This window comes from Mixophyes fleayi, chromosome 5 (assembly GCF_038048845.1).
Source record: "Mixophyes fleayi isolate aMixFle1 chromosome 5, aMixFle1.hap1, whole genome shotgun sequence".
NCBI classification, from domain to species: Eukaryota; Metazoa; Chordata; class Amphibia; order Anura; family Limnodynastidae; genus Mixophyes; species Mixophyes fleayi.
Genome location: NC_134406.1, coordinates 166,083,405 through 166,106,602, shown reverse-complemented (window position 1 = coordinate 166,106,602; position 23,198 = coordinate 166,083,405). Strand labels below are relative to the sequence as shown.

The 23,198-nt window shown below is 39.4% G+C and overlaps 1 protein-coding gene across 1 annotated transcript; it reads right to left on the bottom strand.

Annotated features, from left to right (window-relative positions):
• Positions 1-1,471: 1,471 nt before the first annotated feature.
• LOC142158734 (serpin B6-like) lies at positions 1,472-21,288 on the bottom strand. The gene is made up of 7 exons (XM_075212973.1): positions 21,074-21,288; positions 12,586-12,627; positions 9,144-9,281; positions 5,937-6,054; positions 5,620-5,762; positions 5,345-5,512; positions 1,472-2,259 (listed from the first exon to the last, which is right to left on the bottom strand). Exons 1-7 carry the CDS (start codon positions 21,236-21,238, stop codon positions 1,855-1,857), a joined length of 1,179 nt encoding a protein of 392 aa, XP_075069074.1. The 5' UTR covers positions 21,239-21,288; the 3' UTR covers positions 1,472-1,854.
• Positions 21,289-23,198: the final 1,910 nt, after the last annotated feature.

Here is a 23,198-nt window from a genome sequence, read left to right as displayed (position 1 = left end):
ATTATGCTTCATTTGACAATAGGGCTGTTGTAAAGTAAGCATGTGCATTTTGCTCAGCTGCCTACCATATTCATAGTGGTGCATACAATTCAGTAGGGGACTGGTACATTCAATGGGCAACAAATGACTAGTACTTTTATTAGAGGAGCAAAAGACTGGTGTATACAACAAGGACTATGTACTGTTTAAATGCTGTAGGTCACTGATGGGTATAAGTTTAGGGCGCACTCTTAGATATTATGAGTAGGGAACTCTTCAGTATTGCCTTGTAGTGTAAGGTATTTATGCAAAGGTCCTTGGTAGAGTCACAGAGGGACTTAAACACACGTGTGCTCTTTTACTAGTGATTGATTTAGGAAGTTGGTTTTTATAATACAATTGCAGACCCAGTCTCAATATACTCAGGTGGGTATTGATCGTCCAATCTTTAATAAAAACTTTTGTACACGACACCCCAGTTTCATTTGCAAGTAAGCATACACTTCTCCCTTTGGGGCCTATTTATCAAACAGTGTACTCTTATTGACACTTACCGTGATTGTGGCGAACTTTGGAGTATCCTTGAAATTTATGATTGTTGCATTGCAGGATATATTGTGGATATCTGCTGTTTTGCATTCTGTATCGTTTTTTCACCAAATAGAATGGTGACTGCTCCCTACCGCAATCTAACAAGTTCCGAAAAAGAGATTTTTTCGGAAACTTGTTATGTTAATTTACGCCAGCATCATCGGAAATTAAGTCTTTACTTCACCTTTCCTTTATGTCCAGCTCTGCTCCGAAGAGCAGAGCTGGACATGTGCGGAGGGATCATGTGATCCCTCCCTGCCACATGATATCATTTCTACTGGAGGGTTCCTGTGCGCAGGTTCCAGATTTTCGTTCTGCACATGCGCACTTGCATTGTGAAGAGGAACGAAGAGGACACCTGGAAATCCAGAGACGAACGCATTAGGAAGAGGACGTGGTAAGTAATTTTTTTTTATCACAGAAACGGCAGTTTATCGGAACTGCTGTTCCTGTGTTGTTGTTTTTTTTATAAATTTGAGAAATAGTTCAATCCTTATCAATGTGATAAGGATTGAAAACTATTTTTAATTTTTTGCAGATATTGATAAATGTGCCCCTTATAGGTTAGATTAAAGTTATTAAACTACTTCCTAACTCTAACTATATATGGCAAGAAGAGTAGTATTATTGTTCAGGGGCTTTTAGGGATTTCTGGCACTGGATTGTAGGAACTGACATACTGAATCTTGAGCTCTTGGCATTGCTTTTACACTGACCCCTTAGTTAACTGGGTGGGGGAAATGCTATCTAGCTCCTAGCACTGGATGTATAATGTGACTTCAAGGGGGATGACTACGTTGAAGAACAAGTCCTCTCATCCAGCTACAGCTCCATCCATGTGATTGTTGAATCTTTATAAACTGTGCATTCCATTAATAAGCCATGTCTGAAAAATAACGCATTGCCTGACCATTCATGTTTATAACATCCAAATGCCACCAAAGCAGAACATTGTAGTGCAGAGTTAGTTTATGATTTATGCAGAATTCGTCATACCACTGTTCTCTGCATAATTAAATAAATGCATAATGCTAGTAAAATAACTTGCTTTTTAATGTAACTATAAAGTGTTTAAAATTATGCATAGTTTCCATCAGGTGCATATAATGACTTTTTAAACAAATTAGCAGGAAATGGGTATAATAGTGTGAAAAATAGTATGTTAGTAGCATATATATATATAGATATATTGATTTAAGCATAGAATAATGAAGGTATTCTAGAAGTATAAGTATAGTAGGCTAGATGTATAATCTTTGCTCTTTTTCTTCATATTGAAATTTTCTATGGGGAAACATATCTTCCAAGAAATAGAATTAAGTTTGTTGCTTGATGCTTTATCATAATCATGAAAGGGTGGTCTGCCTGAAAGTTCACCACAGTGGGACGCATTCTAACTGTAACAATGGCAGCAGTAGCTGCAGCAGCCTCTGTTCCATCTTCATTAACTTCCACACGTGCTTTGTGAACTATTTGTGACACATAAAGTTGGCCTTTAACTGCCATCCCTGTGAAATCAGCTTTATGGGCATCAAAAGGGTCACTCAACCCCATTTTGCGCAGTTGTGACTTCAGGTCATAGTTCTCCTCAAGACGAAAGCGTGGAAGCTCTACCTCCACTTCAGTTTTCTCCATCATTTCAGCCTTGGTCCACTCACTCAGCTTTTCATAGCTCAATTCTTTTTCTAGCTATTGATATTTGAAAAGGAAAAAAACAAAACAAAAATAAATATGGATCCTTACATGAATTTATCTAAACTAGGTTCCAAACTTAGTCATCCTGTCCTATCTAATATTGCAGAATATGCACAAATAAGCAGTAAAATATTACAATAAAACAATGCAATATAGTAATCCTATCAAAATTAATTGTATGTTTATCAGTCATGTTAGCTAATGTGGTGAGAAGATAACATTCTTCCAACTATACTAACAGGCTTCAGTGAAACCAAAACATAGCTGGCTGCTAGTTCTGAGTGCCAAATGGTCAGATACTGTCCATCTTGGACACCCATATGTGCCTGTATTTAGAGTTGCACATATCTTGCACTTGGAGAGACAAATCAGTGGTGTTAATATCCATGCGCAGTACAGTAATGGTGTACAGAAAAGTTAAGTGTACGATGGGTGGGTAGGAAGGAGAAGGAGGAATGGGGGAGGAGTACATGAGGGAGGTAGAAATGAGGATACAGCGACAATCTTCTCTCCCATTCCAGAGGGATATAAGTCCTGAAGACACTCAATCTTGTGAGGCGATATCTAAACTCTCTGCTTCCTCTTTCTTCAGGTAGTTGGATGCATCATCGGCAGAAAAGAAATCTTTAAAGTCAGTGCCATGGAAGAGCCACAAGTGAGCTGGATAGAGTATTGCAAATTTTCATTTTGCGTTAACTAGCTCAGTGCAAATCAGGATGAAGTCACAACGGGTTTCCATCACCTTACCTGAATAGTCCTGAAATAGGCGTAAGCGATGCAAGTCCGAAACAAGAATATCAATCTTCTTGAAGGCTGTCCAGATGTCCACTTTTTGAGTGTAATTAAGGCATCTGAATATCACGATTCGGGTTCTCTCTGAGTCAGTACCTGTGTACGGGCCCAAACTATGCGCTTCTTCAATGATAATTTGAGAGCTATCAGTTGGCATTTGAAGCAGCGTTGGTAGGGTGTTGGATAGGAAGTGAGTGAGAGATGAACCTTTTACTAATTCTGGCAGGCCAATGAGATGGAGATTATTTCGGTGCGAACTGTTTTCCAGGTCATCAAATCTTTTCCAAAGTTGTTTTTGCATTTTATCAAGCGCTGCCGTTTGTTGATTCAGCTGTGCAACATATTGAAAGCTCTCACTAATTCTCTGCTCATTTATGTGAACTTGGTGGGAAGTTTGTATAAGTTGGGTTTTTTAAATTTTGTATTGCCGCAGTAAATTTAGAGGCCTGTTCCTGAAATATATGTTGCAGTGTTTCCTTCATGGCTTTGACCATGTCCGAATAAGATATAAGGGCCACTGGAGGATCAGTAGTTTGAGTATGATCAGTTTGTTCGTCAGGGTGAGATTTCTCAGTAGTAGCAGCAGGTGTATCTTTTTTCGCCCCCTTTACATGTTGTTGATTGCTAGATGGCTGTGAGTTGATATACTTTTCCATATTTATTGGCAGTTATGGCACATAAGGATACAAATATAGATCAGCAATGACAGTAGATAAAGCTGGATCCCATAGATTTTCGTATATACAATTTATACATGTTGACAATTAGTATCCAGCAAAATCAAAAAGGCCAGTGTGAGTGGTGACACTATCAAGCTGAGTAACAGGGGATCCCAATAATATAATCATATCCGTGTTAGGGGGGCAGCATTGAGAAGCACGCATGAGTAAAAGACATGGTGGGTCACAAAAGAAAAGACAAAAAAAATCTGTTGCAATAATCAGATATTTCACTATGTGGCAGCAGAGTCACAAAAGTCTCACCAAAATGAGATGAAAATATGGATGAGGCTAGTTACGGGGCTAAATTGTAAGGGAGATGAGATAAAATGTCCCAGGTGACTACAATGATGGGTGTCTCCGTGAGTGGTTGATATACTCACAGCCTGCCGTTTATTTATTTGCCAGGGTTTCTGTTTGTTTGCAGATGTAGGGTATTAAGTGCTCCTATCAAGGTAAATCCTGTAGTGGGTAACACCTTCCCATTACACACACTTGTTACAGTATAGGTGAATGTGTGGGGTAAGAATGTCTAATAAAGCCCCAGTTGAAAAACCACCTTGTAGGTATGTGTTGGCACTGGTATGTGCAACACCCATCTCCAGACACAGTAGGATGAGAGGCGAAAGATGGTGTCTACTCACTCATATGGCGGGAAACTGATAGAGGAGCTATTGCAGGTGTGGAGACAACAGCAGACAAGATTGCGTGCTGTAATATGATGTATGGTATATGTTGTGGTAATTCCGGTAGAGTGGTCATGGACCAGTCCTACTAACAACTACGGTGTGCTGCGCCGATTAGGCCGTGGGTGCACGCCCTGTTGATGCGGTCGGCCGTCTCAAGCACTGTCACAATTTGGGTGCCCAGAGCCCCATACACTCTTTTGTCTTCTGCACCTCCAATTTGTTAGAATCAACGGAGGTCTGGTGAGTAAATATCGGCGTGTCCGGAGCTATGGTAAGCAACAGTATTGGTAATATGGTGTCCGGACTGGAGGTTGAAGTATTTCTTCCAGTGGTCCTGATTGCGGGGAGGCAGCTCAGAGAGGTGAACATGTAAGCCAGCAATGCACGGGTGGCAACTCTCGAACAAGAGGGCAAAAATCGCAGAATAAGATAATATATTAGTGTAGGTACTGAACTCCGGAACCTGCGTCGGATCCTTGTGGCTGCCAAACCACGGCCCGACGTATACACTTTTAACAGTATTTACATTTAAGAACCATCGGCATTCTTACCTAAGATCGGGGGTTTCGGGCCTTTATTGATACTGCTTGGTACCCCACTCTCGTCACACAACTTAAAAAACTTTACTTTCAATGCTCTGGTGAAGCAAGCAAATAGAGCAAGTTGCACTAATGTTATTATCTATGTTCTGTGAAATTCAAAGGGCATCAAATATTCTATGTAATTAATACATTGATTAATGATGCAGTAAAATTCATATTATTAGCTTCTTGGAATTCTATCTCGCCAGATAAAACATGGTATTCATTTTGTTAATCCTTTTCACTTGATCTTTTGTACATGTTTAAGTAAATAAACATCTTAATATCAATGTATCACCTGTTCCAGTCCAGTAGAGTTGTCTTTAATATCATCTGGCAGTAGTATTATCATGCTCAGTTCATTGCCAACAAAAGGAAGTTCCAACACTTTTGTCTCCATCTCCTCAATGTAAAACATATTAAATTTATTCCTCTGGAACATCATTGGTACTGGTTTACTTTTTGCCTGCACAGAAGTGAAGCATCGATATATATTACAAAGTTTCATTGTGTCTTTGAACAAAGTAAAGCATGCAATGTTATGAACATTTTCATCAAAAAACATTTCCATACCTTGCTCATTCTAAATGGTCTTTGTTCGGTATTTTCTTCTGGAAATTTAATATCCCAGTCTCCTTTAAAGTAAACTGCATTTACCAAGACTAGCCTTGTTAGTGCGTCAATGGAACCTGGAGCCAAAAGGTCCTTTATTTTACCTTGGAAAGAAGAAACATCATTGAAGAATGTTCTCTCATTGACCTAATATTGTTATGTTTTATGTTTTTTTCTGTACATTCGGCTAGTTGACAGAATAGCTACTCTAACGTACCCATATTAGGAGATGCAAGAACAGCTTCTTTATAAATAAAATGTGGAGAAATGATGCTCACCCTCTGTCTGGCCTTTCACCCAGCTGTTAATTTTCTTTCTACTTTTTTCTGCAGCTTTCAAGAAATCCACAGCCTGTATTTCAGCATGAAAATGCTTCTCAATTAGCTTTGTGTAATACTAGAAAGAGAGAATTGTCAGTTTATTCATTATAAATATTGCACATCAAAATATGGTTGTTGTCACCCCCTCCCCACAACACGTCTATGTGTCCATTAGTCCAATTACCAACGGTAAGCTGCATTTGAAGTTGATGCTGGTTAAGGCATTGTGAATAAGCCCTAGTAATTGTGGGGGCATTGCTTTTCTGCTCACTTACTCTTCAGTGTTGTCCTGAATGAAACCTGTTTAAGAGATCTGGTCAAAACCTAGCACACGACTTACTATTTGTGGTATTTGCCTTTAGAGAGTACATGGCATAATTGATAAAGAAAACAGATATGCGGGAAAAGATCACTGTTATGGTGCGCTGGTCCACATGGCGGCTCTTGCGCTAGGCACAGCAGAATCCCTGCTGTTACAATCCTCGCATGAAATAGATAACGTGAGGTACTATATTAGTGTCCCAACCAAATCTCATGCCTAAAATAGAGGAGGATCTAACTGATGTTTCCTTACATCAGGTATATCAGGTAGTCTAGCTCACTGGCTGCAGCTGAGTTTCAATTTATAGGATGTTAAGTAACCCCTCTTTCCTTAAACATATGATAGCTCCAGGTCATTTAGGTGCAGATATCTGCTGACGACCTAAGGAAAAAAAATTGCCCCATGGGCTTCCAAAGAGTGTGGAAAACTCAAGAACACTTTAATTTTAGAGTATCCTGACTTCTCCATGGAGCTGCAGAAACAACATTTTAATTTCCACCTCGTAATGGTCAGCTTAGGGAGTTCTAACTCTCCTATTCTATGTAGTTCCCAAGGAGATCATTCCCTTTTTATATCCGGAGGATGCATTTTGCTTGATAGTAAAAAAAATTCCGACCCAGTCTGGCCAGAGCTCCAAACTCTTGAATTTTCAGTATGAAGGAAACATGGATGTCATTTAATAAGTGTAAAATGTCATCTGCAGAGTGTAAAACCAGCTTCAGACTTGCTGTATGCCTTGATTTGTGCAAGTGCACATAGATTTCCATCACAAGGCATAAGTTTGCAGAGCAAGATAGGAATTGGACATGCCTAGCAAAATACAGAAACAACTGCACCTAGTTTTGCTGAGCAGTGCAGAAACAAGGGAAATTATTTAAATTAGATAAAAAGGGTGAGTGCATATTTTCAAGGGTGTACATTGCTGTATGGAGGGATGCACTGTTATTTCCACTTCGCAAAAGGAATTTTAAGCCTGTTTAGGAATAGTGGTATGCAGAAGAGTGTTTCTGAATGCACAGCACTTCGACCCTTGAAGTGGATGTGCTACAGCAGCAGAAGAACACTCTTGGGTCCATACATGTCAGCTAAGAATAGGAAACTGAGACTACAGAGGGCACAGACTCACACAAACTGTACAGTTGGAGATTGGATTAAAACATTGCCTGGTCTGACAATCTTGATTTCTGCTGCAATATACAGAATGTAGGGTCAGAATTTGGTTTAAACAACATAAATCCATGGATCCATCCTGCCTTCTGTCCATGGTGAAGCCTGTTGGTGGTGGTATAATGGTGTAGGGAATGTTTTCTTGTCCCACATTAGGCTGCTTAACACCAACTGAGCATCGTCTAAATGCCAAAGCCAACACAAGTATTGTTGCAGCAGGACAATGAGGCATTTCGCTAAGTATATTTAGTTTCAAGCTATTTTCACAAACATGATAATGAGTTCAGTGTACTCCAATGGCCTCCTTAAGCACCAGATCTCAATCCAATAGGACATCTTTGGAATGTGGTGGAACAGGAAATTCACAACATAAATGTGCACCTGGCAAATCTGCAGCAACTGCATGATGTTATCATGTCAATATGGACCAGAATCTCTAAGGAATGTTTCCATAACCTTGCTGAATCTGTGCCACAAAGAATTCAGGCTGTTTTGGGGGCAAAGGGGGGGGGTCCTACCGGTATTAGAGAGGTGTATCTAATAAAGATACAAATATATTATATTTTATTTACACAACAAAGTTACAACATATATCTTCAATAACATAATCTTATACACAGGATAAAAAGCCTCAGCACTTGATATGTTTTTATTACACAATTACTCTGACTTTTTGCACATATCATTATTCTTGTTTTTAATACTCCACAGTTTTCTTTTTAGGTTGCAGTATTGTTTTAATGAAATCTAATAACAGTTTTTAAGATGTATATCTTACAGTATACATTTATGAAAGAAATCAGTTAAAACAGGACTATTTGTTATTGTGTAAGTGGATTATTATTGTTTTATCTATGATAACCACTTTAAGAAAAAAAGGTAATAGATAAAAAAAATAAAAAAAAATAAAAAAGTTTTACAAACCTTTACATGTTAAAAAGCGCTTTATTCAAATAATAAAGCATTTTATTTGTAGATTATTTTAGTCTGTTATGATACCAGTTGCAGGGTATATAGCTGGTGAAAGCAATGTTATCACCAACATTAACATTTTCATGTATTGGAAAAAAATGAAGACCGCCCAGTGAAAAATTGATAAAACAGCTCCTATATAATTGGTTAGTTTTGATAATTCTGTGTCAAGTTCAGCAAAGGAGACAAAATCACTTCAAAGTAAAATACTACTTGTGAATAGTTAAAAAAAAATAAAAAAAAATGAAAAACTGTATAAAAAAATAGGGAAACATATTTTCTGTTTCCCCTGCTCCTGACAACCCTTTATTATAATCAGTCACAATGTCATTTTCATTCTGAATAAAATATCATCTGATTGCAGGCACAAATAAGTGCCAGAAAGAATAAAGAACATAATGGTTATGAAGTTATTTTACCTTACCATTATTGGAAAACTTATGACTAGAATGGGTTTGGGACATTGTTTGGTAAAAGGCACATTAGACCACATAATCAAAATTCTATGCGGTAATTGTGTATTCATTTCATAATATAACATTGTGTATTACAGTGTTTTTTTAGCAGTCCAAAACTGGGGCAATGTAATTTTGCCTTTTAAGCATAAACAAGAATACATTAGATCGCCTTAAGCATAAATATATTTTATATATTTATATATTTTTAATATACATTACATAAAATAAGAACATAGGACAACTTACCAAAATAATGGGGAAACTCTTTTCACTGTATAGCCTGTTAGCTGTTTTCATGGTATATTTACTGCTGGGCTGATTGATGTGTGACAACAATTCTTCAAAAACTTGGGGAATGTTACTTATATCTACAGCCTCTGGATTCTGACAAACAAATTTTCAGTTTTTCGTTATGCAAATTGTATAAATGTATTATAATATTATAATAAATGTCTAATTAATTTCAGATTATAAGCTAGCAAATGCAGAATATGTTGAAGTATACCTTTCTGAAAGGAATTGTTTAAAACATAAGACTCTTTGCTTTTTGCATGTGGGTTATTGTTTTATAAGTTATCCATTGTGTAGCGATAACATAGTAAACAAGGTGGGATATTAAAGGGATGTGTGGAGGGAGCTGTAGTCAAGTGACGGAACTCTTTCAGCAGGATATAAGAGGCTAGTTTAACAATTCAATTGTTAAAAAAAATAAAGCAACATGTGTTGCAAATAAAATTGTTGATGGATTGTTGGATGGGGTGTGTACTAAAAGTAAACCTGAAAATAGTTCTGAATCCATCCTTTATGCACCCCACTTGTGGATGGGGTACATACATACAGAATTTGGGGTCACTGAGATCAATTTCATGGGGTCTCTCTCTCTCTCTCTCTCACTCTCTCTCACTGTCTGTCTCTCATTTTACTCTACTAATCCTACTCTGTTTTTGTTTTTCACTGATACTTTTTATTTCAGGGCAATGAAACTCAGCATTAGTATGACATTGTTTTATGTTACAATATCATCTTAAAAGGACAGAAATATGCTGTTTGCTTAAGACTGTAATCCCTACAATTGAATATACACTATATGTACAAAAGTATTTGGCCACATATGTTAATTATTGAATTGAGGTGTTTCAATCAGACCCATTGCCAGGCAGTCTCAAGCACATAGCCATGCAGTCTCCATTTGCAAACATTTGTGATAAAAAATTGGTCATTCTGAAGAACTCAAGTGTGGTACTGTGATAGGGTGCCACCTTTGCAATAAGATGGTTTGTTAAATTTCATCCATCCTGGATATTCCACAGTCAACTGTAAGTGATATTATTAGAAAGTGAAGTTTGTATGTTCTCCCCGCATTTGCTATCAAATTGACCCTAATCTGTCTGTGTCTGTGTTAGGGAATTTAGACTGTAAGCTCTATTTTGGCAGGGACTGATGCGAGTGCGTTCTCTGTACAGCGCTGCGGAATTAGTGGCACTATACAAATAAATAACTGATGAAGATGAAAGTTTTAAAAATTATATTGAGTTTCAGTGCTTCGCAATAAAATATCACAAAAAATAAAAGTTATTTGAAGAATTTGTAATTCAGTAAAATGAGATAATTGATCAAGGGTTGAAATACATTCGTAAGGCACTATATTTTATACTTAATTCCACTGACCTTTGTATACAAATGATCAGGGGAGATAGATTCAACACATGTTTTCACAGTGTAGAGGGTAGCTTAAGGCCGGGTACACACTATACAAAATTTCTCCCGATGCTATATTCTTAACAATTTTACCAGTGATTAAAAAAAGCTAAAAGTCCTGATCGGAATGCTGATTCATGTTTACCCACTAAACACATTTTACACAATTTACCTTCAGATCTCTGCTCTTCATCTGTCATTACCATCAGCTGAAAAGATTGTGACTCTTCACACTCCATAAAGTTCTATGGACACTGCCAGTCATGTGCGTACACAGTGTAGAATTGGAACAACATTGTTTCATTGTCGACATTTTTAGTCGGATTTAAAAATCAAATGAAAGGATACGATGTGCTGTGGAACGATAATAGTGCATCGTTGCAATAGGTGGGGTTGAAAGACAACAGTTATCCCGACATAAAATTACGATTAGTATAAGGCAGACAAGGAGGAAATAGAGACTGCTCATATAGCAGACATGCCACATTCCCCACACGCTTATTTGGCGGCAGATGCCAATTGCGACTTTCTAAAATGTTTCCAGCTTGAATGACATCAATGATATGGTTTTAAAGGGGCAATGGGAGGACTCGCCGCCTGGATTACATTATACAGTCGACGGATGCACCCATTGCTTCTTTAAAACCGTCAATCTCAGTCTGGCCATTGTAATTGATGTCATTCAAGCTGGAGACAGTTTAGAAAGTTGCAATTGACATCTGCAATTAAGCGTGTGGGGAATGTGGTATGTCTGCTATGTGGTAAGTCCCTATTTCCTCCTGGTCGGCCTTATGCTAGTTGTAATTTTTACATCAGGCTAACTGTTGTCGGAAATCTTGCAGCTGAATTAATGACTACCACCAGTTGCAGCGTACACTCTAATGCAATATCGGTCCGAACGGTCATTTATCATTTGATTGGCCCGATAATTGGCTGAAAACAGTGTAATGTGTTCACACCCTTAGGGAGAGGATAAAATGGTAATTATTTAAGTCCCTTTCTATGTAAGTCTATGTAAGTCCCTTACAATGTTTTAACAACAGAAATTCTTTTTTTCTGGGATAAGAGGTACATTTTATGCTTTATTGTTAATAAATAGCCAGTTTTTTCTAACATTAAAACAAATATGAGACTATTTTCTGTTTAAATTTCTAAAGTGCATATCTCATGAACTACGAAGCTGCATCCTTCAGGCATGAAAGTTTCAGCACTGAGGGGAGGGCAGGAAGTTAAAGATATTCAGTGCTCACCCACTGGAGCCTTGAAACCAGATTACAATACATGCTAGGGCTGTCATTGCATTGGGTGTGGTACAGCATGTCGATGCCGAGAAGAACGACAAGACTAACCCCGACGTCACTATTCCAAAGGAGCTGGTTCCTGACCCTGCCCGATGATGACTCCTTTTCACCCCGACAGCAGCCAATGACGATGAAACAAGAAGGCGACTGCAGCTGATGACGTCATTCAGCATGCCGACGGCATTATCGCTGTTGTTAAGCGGGTGAGGCAAGTATGCACCCATGTACAATGTATTTTAGAAAGGATTATAATTGTACATGGGTGCATACTTACCTCACCCCCTTAACAACCAGGTCCTTCGGAATAGTCACGTCGTGGTGAGTCTTGTCAGGGTAGTCAGTATCGATATGCTGACTACCACCGATTGCATTATTATGTTCTAGTGGAAACATATTTTAAGCTTCCAATTCAGTGACTGGTATTCTATAAGGATAAAATGTTATCACATTTGAAGAGGCCTGTTTCACAAGATGTACAGATTGTGGTGCAAAATATATATTTTTGCTCCTGTGGAAGAATGAGGGTGCATTAAACAGATCAATGCTGAAGAATTGAAGACGTGTAACTGATTTTGCTGCATGTACTGTTAGAGCTATGTACAAAGTTTTTCTTGCAAATAATGTGTTTTTGGTCAGCACCATTAAATGTGGGATAAAACATACTTACATCAGATATCATATATGTTTACCTGGCATTTAAGTGAATCTGCAGCTTTCTTGAAGTTTAAAACCTAATAAACAAATAAAGCATGTTAAAATGATGTGTGCAAAATGTGCTAATATACAGTGACATGGAAATGAAATCTAGTGTTGAATGCATACCAGCCAATGTTAATCACAGTTATGAAGGAAAGTAATCACACTGGCCTGGGATGTTCCTTAAGACCACATTTGTGGATACAAAAGTTACAAAATCACAAAGGATAGAGTTCATTCACCATTATGTCCTAGTTGCCAACATTTTAAAATAGTCTCCAAGAATGCTTCAGCAAAAAACCTGACAATATTCCTGGGAACTAAGCATTTTAGGTAGGTAGGGGCATACAATGGTCTACCATAATTGGAACTCTGTACCTCACTGAAGTTAAATTTGGGGTTCCCGTTGTGCTACTTATTTATTTAGGAGGGAATAAAATAGAAAAATGAAAGGGTATTGATATTTTCTGGGAGATTAAGGCTAATGTATACAGAGTCGTATCTCGCTTTCCTACCACCTGGTCATTCTGGTTAGGTATTATTCCCAAGAGGGTGTGGAGAGGTACCAATGCAGGCTATGTTATTGATATCACCTTTAATAAGGTGCATGTGGCCATTAGAAAATTCTTGTTGGAAAGAAGAGTGCTGTGGCGGGTCACCACATGATTCAGTTTAGGTACCATCATTTGTACAGGTGTGCACCTCAAGAAGAAGGTTTGGGTTTGTTTATCGCTCAACTGTTTAAGAGTAGTTATTCAGGTTAGCATGCCAATCAGGGGCTATAGATGACACATCATGTGGTGATAGAGTAATCTCCCTCAAAAGGGAGGCTCTTTGTTAGTAACACCCCTTTGGGGGAGTTATGGGTCACCGAGGGTGCGGGCAGGCCCCAGCTACTGAGCCAAAGAAGGCGTTGGGTTTTCATGACCTAGAAGCATCAGGGGCATTTGGGTGCCCCTTTTGCTGTTAGTAATAGCTGGTAGCTGATTGACTTAAGCTTTCTTCACTACCACTAATTTCATTCAATTTAATAAATCTGTACCATTCTCCGCCAAACAAGTCTCCTGTGTGTCTTCTTCTACTTGATCTGGTGTACTTGATTTTTAGCCTATTAAATGCTATACCAATATGAATATGATTAGTTTTTTGAAAATCTGAACTGCAGAAATTCTATGGCTAATGGAGTAAAGCTTTCAACATTTCTGTAGGTCAGCAGCTTTCTTACATCTATGAGATTTCTTATAGTCTGTAAAGCACTTTGAGTCCCATGGAACATATTATTATTACTATTATAATTCTATTTTTTAATAATATCAATTCTTACAGTGAATTAGGTTTAACAGACTAATGTACCCCATAAATCCATATTGGGTATCTCTGCACCCCAGCAGTAATTATAGCAGAGGTTGAGGAACCACATTGTGGATCAAGCTGTAAAAAAGCTCTGTTTTGTTACAGTTTGAGCCACAACAGCATTAGTTATTAGCAGGGCCGCCGAGAGGGGGGGGGGGGGGGGGGGAGAGGGTACATTTTACACGTTTTTTCATTTACATTTTTTTTTTTCCGCGGGAGGGGGGTGGGGCGGTCCGGCAAGATCGTTGGTGGGGGGAGCACAAAGGAAAATAAAAGGGGAAGAGAGGCACAGAGGAAAATAAAATGGGAAGAGAGGCTCAAAGGAAAATAAAAGGGGGAGAGAGGCACAGAGGAAAATAAAAGGGGGAGAGAGGCACAGAGGAAAATAAAAGGGGGAGAGAGGCACAGAGAAAAATAAAAGGGGAAGAGAGGCACAAAGGAAAATAATAGGGGGAGAGAGGCACAGAGGGAAAAAGAAGGGGGAGAGAGGCACAGAGGGAAAAAGAAGGGGGAGAGAGGCACAGAGGGAAAAAGAAGGGGGAGAGAGGCACAGAGGGAAAAAGAAGGGGGGAAAGCAGCATGGAGGGCACAGTGTGAGCATAAGGGGGCACAGTGTAGTTGTGAAGAAGGGGCACAGTATTGTGTGTGTGATGGCACAGGGGGCTTGTTGCAATGTAGTGTGTGTGAGGTAGGTGGTGGCTAATTAATGGGTGCTATTTTGTTTGTAGGGTGATGGTGAGGCAATTTAATAATGGGGACTATTAATTTAAGATGGGGTGGTTTGGGGGCTATTGAATATGGGGGTGAGTTTAGGGAGAATGAGGTCTATTTATTAAATGTGACTATGAATTATTTAATGGCAGTGATGGTTGCGGGAAATAGGTATTGCTGGGGCTGTTTGCAGGAAGGGAAATATTTTTATTTATTAAATGTGAATACTATTATTTTGATGTTGGGGCTGGAGGAAGGCCTAATTATTAATCGTGGGTGCTATTGATTTAACGCCGTGGCTGGCTGTAATTTTCTAAATGTAGCCATTTTTTTACCCAAATAGGCCCTTCAACATTGCAGGATCCGGACAAGCCGCAGCAAAAGAAACCAGCAGCCACAGGTGGAGAAAGCCACAGGTGGAGAAAGTGAGAAGAACAGGTAGGAGAGAGCAGCACAGTGTGTGAAATGTTGTGATTCTAGTAGGGACAATACCAATTTTTGGTGAGTGTTGTGCCCAATGTAAGGTGCAGGCCAAGACTGAACAGTTTGTGTACACACTGCATTCTTTGTATACTACACTGTGGTGCTAGATGTCCTGAAAGTCAGGAGTGCTTGGACATATGTGACACTCCAGCGAATTGAGAGGCTAGTGATTTTCATTTTAGCCACGCCCCAATGGGGCATTTGCCACGCCCCCAAATGCATGACCACACCTCCGTAAAATTTTGCGCCGCCATTAAGCTAGCCACACCCCAACGGCACATTGACACGCCCCTGAATGTATGACCACAGCCCCGAAATTTTTTAGGGCTTACTCGACTATGAGGGGGGCCCCATGAATTTGTTGTACCCGGGCCCTGAATTCCTCTTGGCAGCCCTGGTTATTAGTAAGGTACAAAGATGCAGATGTGCAATTATCCATACTTACGAATCACCAATGAGCTTTGATCAATCTAGTACAAGTTATACAGTAACACTGTATTTAAGTTAAAATGATTCTATGTGCTAATGCATGTAGAGTCCCAGTGCTCTGTTTTTGAAGTTGAGCAGTGTCATACATTATATGTAGTTATAACTAGAGATGGTCACTGACCCCCGTGTTTTGGTTTTGGATTCGGTTTTGGATCTGGATTACCGTCGTGTTTTGGTTTTGGTTTTGCAAAACCGCCATTGCGTGTTTTGGTTTTGGTTTTGATTTTGTTTGGTTTTGTTTTGCTATTTTGTTGGAAAATCAATGTTTTTGGGCCTAAATCAACCCAATTTAGTGCTCCAACTGTTTGATAAATAAGTAATCTAATTGTAGAGGTAATAAATCATCCAAAAAACAGTTTAATTCCTGGTAGGTAGGCCTTCATTTATTCTACACACAAAACATATTGTCTTCCTCTTCATCTATGCATATTGGCAATGCAGCCATCGTCTTTGGATGTATATTACACCCTACACTTATAGTTCAATATGTAAAGAAATGGAAAAAGGCAGTTTGCTTTCTGTCTCTATAGGCCCCTCTCCACTTGTTTAAAAAACCAAAAAATTCAGCCGTTATAGACTGCACAATATTAATTGAAATGGACAAAGCCAGTTTGGTTTCTGGCTCTCTAGGCCCCCCTCCACTTGTCGAAAATACAATAAAATTCAGTCGTTATAGACTGTACAATATTAAGAGAAATGGACAAAGCCAGTTTGGGGTCACTCTGTGTATGACACCCTACCCTTAAGGATAAATTGCCCAAACAGCATCCTTTCAAGACGGTACATGATATGGAAATGCCACAAGTCCCTTTCCTCTTTGGGGGTAGATTGCACCCTACACTTACATAGAAAGTTTTAAAAAGATGTTATCGTCATCATCTTCAGCTTCATCCTTACCCTCATCAGTGTGTACGTCATCATCACAGACTATCAATTCATCGCCGCTTGAATCCGCCATTAGAGAACAGTCAGTGCTTGGATGTCTTGGATGGTGAAGGCCTTCCTCGTGGAAGATGTAGTTCATTTTTATAAACATCATTTTCTCCACATTTTTGGGAAGTAACCTTCTACGGCGATCACTGACTAAGTTCCCTGCTGTGCTGAACACTCGTTCAGAGTACACACTGGAGGGTGGGCAGCTTAAGTATTGCAAAGTAAGTTTGTACATGGGTTTCCAAATGGCCTGCTTTTCTTCTTAGTAAGGAAAGGGACTGTCTGACATTTACATATCAACAACCTCTTGAAAGTAATCCTCCACCATCCTTTGCATGTTTATACTCGTATTGGTTTGAGTTATGGGCAAAGTGACACATTTTTTTAAAAAATCCTTCAAACCAGCCCAGATGTTAAATTGTTCTGGTCTGCCCCCCTGCGTCTTCCCTGCTTCTTTTTGGGAAATTTAATTTTTTACGAGCAGCAGCAGCTTGAGAAAGTGAAGGAGGACATGTCGTCAAGCCGAGGCCCAGTTCAGCGGACAACTTGCTGAGCAAGAGCTCCTTGCAAAAGTTCACATCTCGCTCATTTACAAGTAAAGACTCAATGTAGGTTTTAAACCTTGGATCAAGCACAGTGGCCAAAAGGTACTGATCCGAGTTCAAGATCTTAATAACTCGAGGATCATTGTGAAGCAAATTAAGTACTTGATCGACAAGGCCAACATACTTTGCTGAATTGCTTGCTTTCAGCTCCTCCTTCATTTTCTCAAGCTGCTTTTCCAATAGTCTAATTAAAGGAATGACTTGGCTCAGACTAGCAGAGTCTGCACTCACCTCACACGTCACAACTTCAAATGGTTTCAGCACCTTGCACAGCACTGAAAGGATTCCCCACTGTGCAAGAGTGAAATACACCCCCCTCCTTTCCCAATGTCATGGCTTGTGCAATATGCTTGGATGGCTTTGCGCTGTTCCTCCATCCTCTGAAGCATGTACAGGGTGGAATTCCACCTAGTTACCACCTCTTGCTTAAGTTGGTGGCAGGGCAAGTTAAACTGCTCTTGGAGCTGCTGTAATCTCCTACATGCTGTGGCTGAATGCCTGAAATGGCCTGAAATTTTACGGGCCACCGAAAGCATCTCCTGCACCTCACGGTTATTTCGTAGGAAGCTCTGCACCACCAAGTTGATGGTGTGAGCAAAACAGGGAATGTGTTGGAAATCACCCAGCTGTAATGCTCGCACTATATTGTTGGCGTTATCAGAAATGACATACCCTGGGGAGAGTCCAAGTGGTATAAGCCATGCATCAATCACATCTCTCAGTTTGCATAACAAATTGTCAGCTGTATGCCTGTTAGTGAAGCCGGTGATACAAAGAGTGGCCTGCCTGTGACAAATGTTATGTAGTGGTGTACATGCTGCTGCTGTTCCTGCTGGTGAAGGTGAATGACCAACCCAGTGGGCTATCACAGTCATATAGTCTTTGGTTTGGACACTTCCACTTGTCCACATATCTGTGGTTAAGTGGACGGTGGGCAGAATGGCATTTTTCAGCGCAATCTCTACATTTTTACACACTTTTTGGTATAGTTGTGGAATTGCTTTACGGGAGAAATGGTGTCGCGATGGAATTCTGTAACGCGGACACAAAACCTCAATTAACTGTGAAAAACCAGCTGCGTTTATTGTGGAGATTGGACGCAGATCTAACACTAACATTGCAGCCATGGCGTCTGTGATTGGCTTGGCGACTGGGTGACTGCTGTCATATTTGCTTCCCCTCGCAAATGATTGTTTCACAGTTAATTGCTGAAATGTAGGCATGCTCATTTTCTTGACCGGCCTCTGGGATGACGATTCACCCCCAGCCTCAGCAACAGCAGCAGCAGTGGGACTAACGCTTTCTTCAGAGGAATCAATAATAGTGCAGGAGTCATCCAGCCTTAAGTGGGATGCCGGGCTAACTCCAAGCACTACTGAGGATATTGATGAGGATGGTGTGGTGGGTGTATTTTGTAGCCGTCGGGATGTCGGTGAGCGGAGGGTCTTAGCTGATGATGGAGTGCTTGTAATTTTTTGGGAAGAACTTTCAGCTTTTCCCAACACTTTGCCATGAACTCTCGTTAAATGGCGTAACATAGACGAGGTTCCAAGATGGTTAAGGTCCCTCCCTCGACTGACTGTGGCTTGACATACACTACAAATGGCTATACAATTGTTGTCTGGATTTGGGTAGAAATAATTCCACACATAAGAAGTGGATTTTTTTGTTTTATGCCCAGGCATGACAATGGCTTTTTTCTTGTCACATGCCAGAACTGCTGCCACTGCTGCAGGACTTACAGAAACAACCTCATCTTCATCAACATCCTCATTAGCGCCCCCGTCGCCTACACAAATCTCCCCCTCATCCTCTTCTAATTCCAAAGTGGCATCCTCAATTTGTGTATCACCGGCTACACTCGGGCTATTAAGGCACACATCAGCAGAATGCTCACAATTAGACATCCCACTGTTGGATGGACTCTCCACAGGGATTGGTGTAATTTGTGAATCAGAGCAAACCTTATCCTCTAATGCCTTACTGTTATCTTGCAGCTCGGCTTTGACGCGTAACAGTAGTTGTGCACCAATTGTAGGCTCTGTAACTTTTTTGGATCTGCCACTAATAGCCAAAGGTGAAGGCCTCATTCTCTCTTTGCCACTGCATGTGTAGAATGGCATGTTGGCAATTTTTTTTTTATCGGCACTTAACTTTTGCCAGAAATATTTATGCACAAATATGGGGGACACCCCAAAAGCACTGAGGAGTGCTAAAAATTATTTGGTAGATACTGCTGACAGATATGACTTTTGACAGCCAGAAATATTTATGCACAATTATGGGGGACACCCCAAAAGCACTGGGGAGTGCTAAAAATTATTTGGTAGATACTGCTGACAGATAGTAATTTAGACAGCCAGAAATATTTATGCACAATTATGGGGGACACCCCAAAAGCACTGGGGAGTGCCAAATATTACAAAAATAAAATAAACCTCTATCCTCCTCTCTTTTCTAGCAATTTTTGTTACAGCAATAGAATATTGTATTCTCTGTCCCTGCTCTAATCAGCCTGTGACTACACCCTGCTCTCTCCCTCTGTCAAATGGCAATGGATTGCTGTGGAGGCAGGTATTTATAATCTTGAAGTATCGCGAGAACCGAGCCACGAGATCCGATGACGTCGCGATGACGTTCGGCCTCGATTTGGATTCGGAGCGGGCGGGAGAGTACCGAGCTTCTCAGCTCGGTACTCGGATACCCAAAGTTCAGGTGGGTTCGGTTCTCGGGGAACCGGACCCGCCCATCTCTAGTTATAACATATAATCTAGCTCTGATCAAAATGGAGCAGAGCTGTCTTTGTACGCATCAGTGGTGACGGAGGATTTTGTTGCAGGATTGAAGGAAGAGTGAAGCACAATACATTGCATGGAAGTGATCAATCTCATCACCACAAGTGTCTCAGTCCTCCCTGATTTGTCAAACAATTAATAGCTCTGAATTTTGTTATAGGTATGAGTAAAAACTAGTTAACCAGTGTTATATATTCAATGTCATTTCTACTTTTGGAAATGTACTTTTAAAAACACAGTCCCCATCCCTGTATCTACATAGTAGAGGTTAGTTCTCTTTGGTCCAGCTTCTGCAGCTCTGGGGGGATCCCTGAAGAAAGAAATCTTCCACAAATGAGAAACTGTGAAATGTGAGAGGTTTGCTGTGGTCTGCTTTGAATATTGGTTATTTTTGTGGTGGCACAATTTCTTCAGGGGTCTCCCTGGCAGAGAAGAAGAATTTCTCAAGGGGAGAAAACCCTCATATACAGGAAAAATGTTCAAAAGTTCTTTAACCGATAATTAAACTACTGCTTTCAGGTGAATAGAATAATGTGATACAGCCGTCGTTTGGAGTCATTGGACTGAGTAATATTAAACTCCCCTTTAGTGGCTTGATGTCTGCTCACTTATCTCTCATTCTCTTTCTTTTTTTTCAGAGCAGTGACTTACCACCCCTCTTCCTTTTCCTTTCTCTCTTCTCTCTACACCTTCCCCCTTTATTTCTTAATACAAGCTGTCTTTGAATTTTATTTCTTTAACCCCTTTTTTCCCTTTTTACCATGCATAGTAGTATGTTGAAAATTCTGATTTCTGTTTATACATTGTTCTTGTGGTATAAGCTGTCACTTGCATTTTTTATTTTCCCCCCATGCCACCCACTTTTTCTTATTTCTGCACCCCACCTGTTTTCAGCACTTGCTAACTGTCTTTTTGTGAAAACCCAATAAAATGTTTATTCAAAAATAAATAAATAATGTGATACGAAGCAGCAGTTTAACACTATTGTTGATTTATGAGATGTGTTCACCTAGCAAAGTGTAGGAATTAGCAGACCAGAATTTCCTTATTTTCATTTTTAACTACCCTATTATTGTTGAAATTGACAAAGTATTAAGCAATATTTGACTTACTTCAGCCATCTGCAACTCAGTATTGCCCTTTGCACCAAGATAAACCATGGTTAGTACAGACGAAATGCTCCAAGGAGAGAAAAATATGTTTTGACCATCCTCGTCTATTAGATTCTTGTACAGTTTCACAGAAAACTTGTTGTTAGCTGCAGTTAAAGCTTCCATTATCCTCCTCCTGTGTAGACCTTAGGTAAAAATTGGACAAGCTTGTATATATTGCTGCAAAGAAATACAGTTAAATAAATATATGCTATTCTCATATTTTAAGTATTACTTATCAAAGTAGAGAATCATATAATTATAATACATATATATATATATATATATATATATATATATATATATATATATATATATATATATATGTATTATCTTTTGGTTTTAAACTTTTGTAGCCTACAAAGATTTTAGGAACTAACATAAATTAGTACCTGCTGGCAATGTGGATTCCTGACTAATGTAACACTTTTCAGTTACACCCAACTGTAAGTGGAAGTTTCTTCATCAGATAAATTTACAGACATGTCCTAATATCTTTAATCTCTGTCTCAACAAGTACCTTAGTTTATTAGCACACGGGAAGTAATTTGCCAACACCATTGAATCATAACAAAAGGCACAGGCAGCAGTCTACATGTTTGTGCAAAGTGTGATGTATAAATTGGAATTAGATCGTTGAAGTGGGGAGAGAAATATACTTGCAAGTAAAGTGAAAATAAACACATTTTATCAGATAGCATACATGGTCTACTGTATATTAAATTATAATTTAGCCATTGGCAAAAAATTAATAGTGTGACAATATACATGCTTAGCAACAGCTAAACTGAAAATCCATTAAAATCATTCACAAATATATATCTATTTTTCAAACCTTTACACTAAGTTTTCATACTTTGATAGAATTTGAGATTGGGGGAGGGGGGGTCACTTATAGGTGCTGAAAAACATAGACTCATTATGCATTATTCAGTTTTTATATTCTTTAAAAAGGTATTACAGTAAATCTCTGTATTAGTATCCCCTATGTTAACAGCATCATATATTCCTATATGTTGGTTAACTAGCTCCAACATATTGGGCCTGATTCATCAAGACACGCTTTCTGAGCGCAACCTGCGTTCAGTATTAAACGCACATAATTAGGCTTTGTGTACTCCTGAATTTACTAAGGCACATATCTCAATATATGTGTGCTGTTGGAATCGGGGGAAGATCTGCTGTGCTCTACTATACAAGATGCTGCAGGATACGTCCAATATCTATGTGGACCATAAATTCGCCAAAGAACGCTCAGAAAAATTTAAATAATGTCACATGTTAATAATATAGGCATACAGCATCCGCCTTTTGAACCTTTGAATACAGTGGAATTCAAATTTCTATCCTAAACGGTTTTGCCCATTTCTACGGCATGCAAAGTTTTCAGAGCTTGCTGTTTTATCTTACAAGTCTCCTCTTCTTGTTTTTCATTAAAACAGGGCAGTTCTTCGAAACAAGCCCTATTTCCTTCCTACGCTTGTGTCTGTTTTTTTTATCTAAATCAACACATTGTCATTCTGGTCCTGAATGATTTTATGTATTCAGGTTAACGATATTTCTATTGGTTTTCTCAATGTTGTCCGAGTCTTCCGAATTTATGTGCAGAGGTCTCAGAAGATGCGCGAGACTGATCTTTTGAGTCTATCATGCTCACAAAAGAGGCTGGCTAGCTTCTAAAGTAATTATTGCTAGGTGGATTATGGCGGTTATCCGTCAAGCTGATAGTAAGGTTGCGGAGCCTTTCCCAGATAATCTATGCGAGCACTCTACAGGGTCTGTAAGTGCTTCCTGGGCGGCCCGCTATGGTGCTACCAGAGAACAGCTGTGTAAAGCGGCCACATGGTAGTCTGTACACACATTCACTAACTTTTACAAGTTTAATGTGTTTGCATCCAAGAATGCAAGTTTTAGAAGAAAGGTGCTTCATGCCATTTCCTCTGAGCGTTCCCTCCCGTAGGGCAGCTTTGGGATGTCCCCGGTGTCCCCCAAAGGAAGACAGAGAAAATGGGATTTTTAGACTTACGTAAAATCTGTTTCTCTTAGTCCATTGGGGGACATAGGGCGCCCACCCTTAATGCTCTAG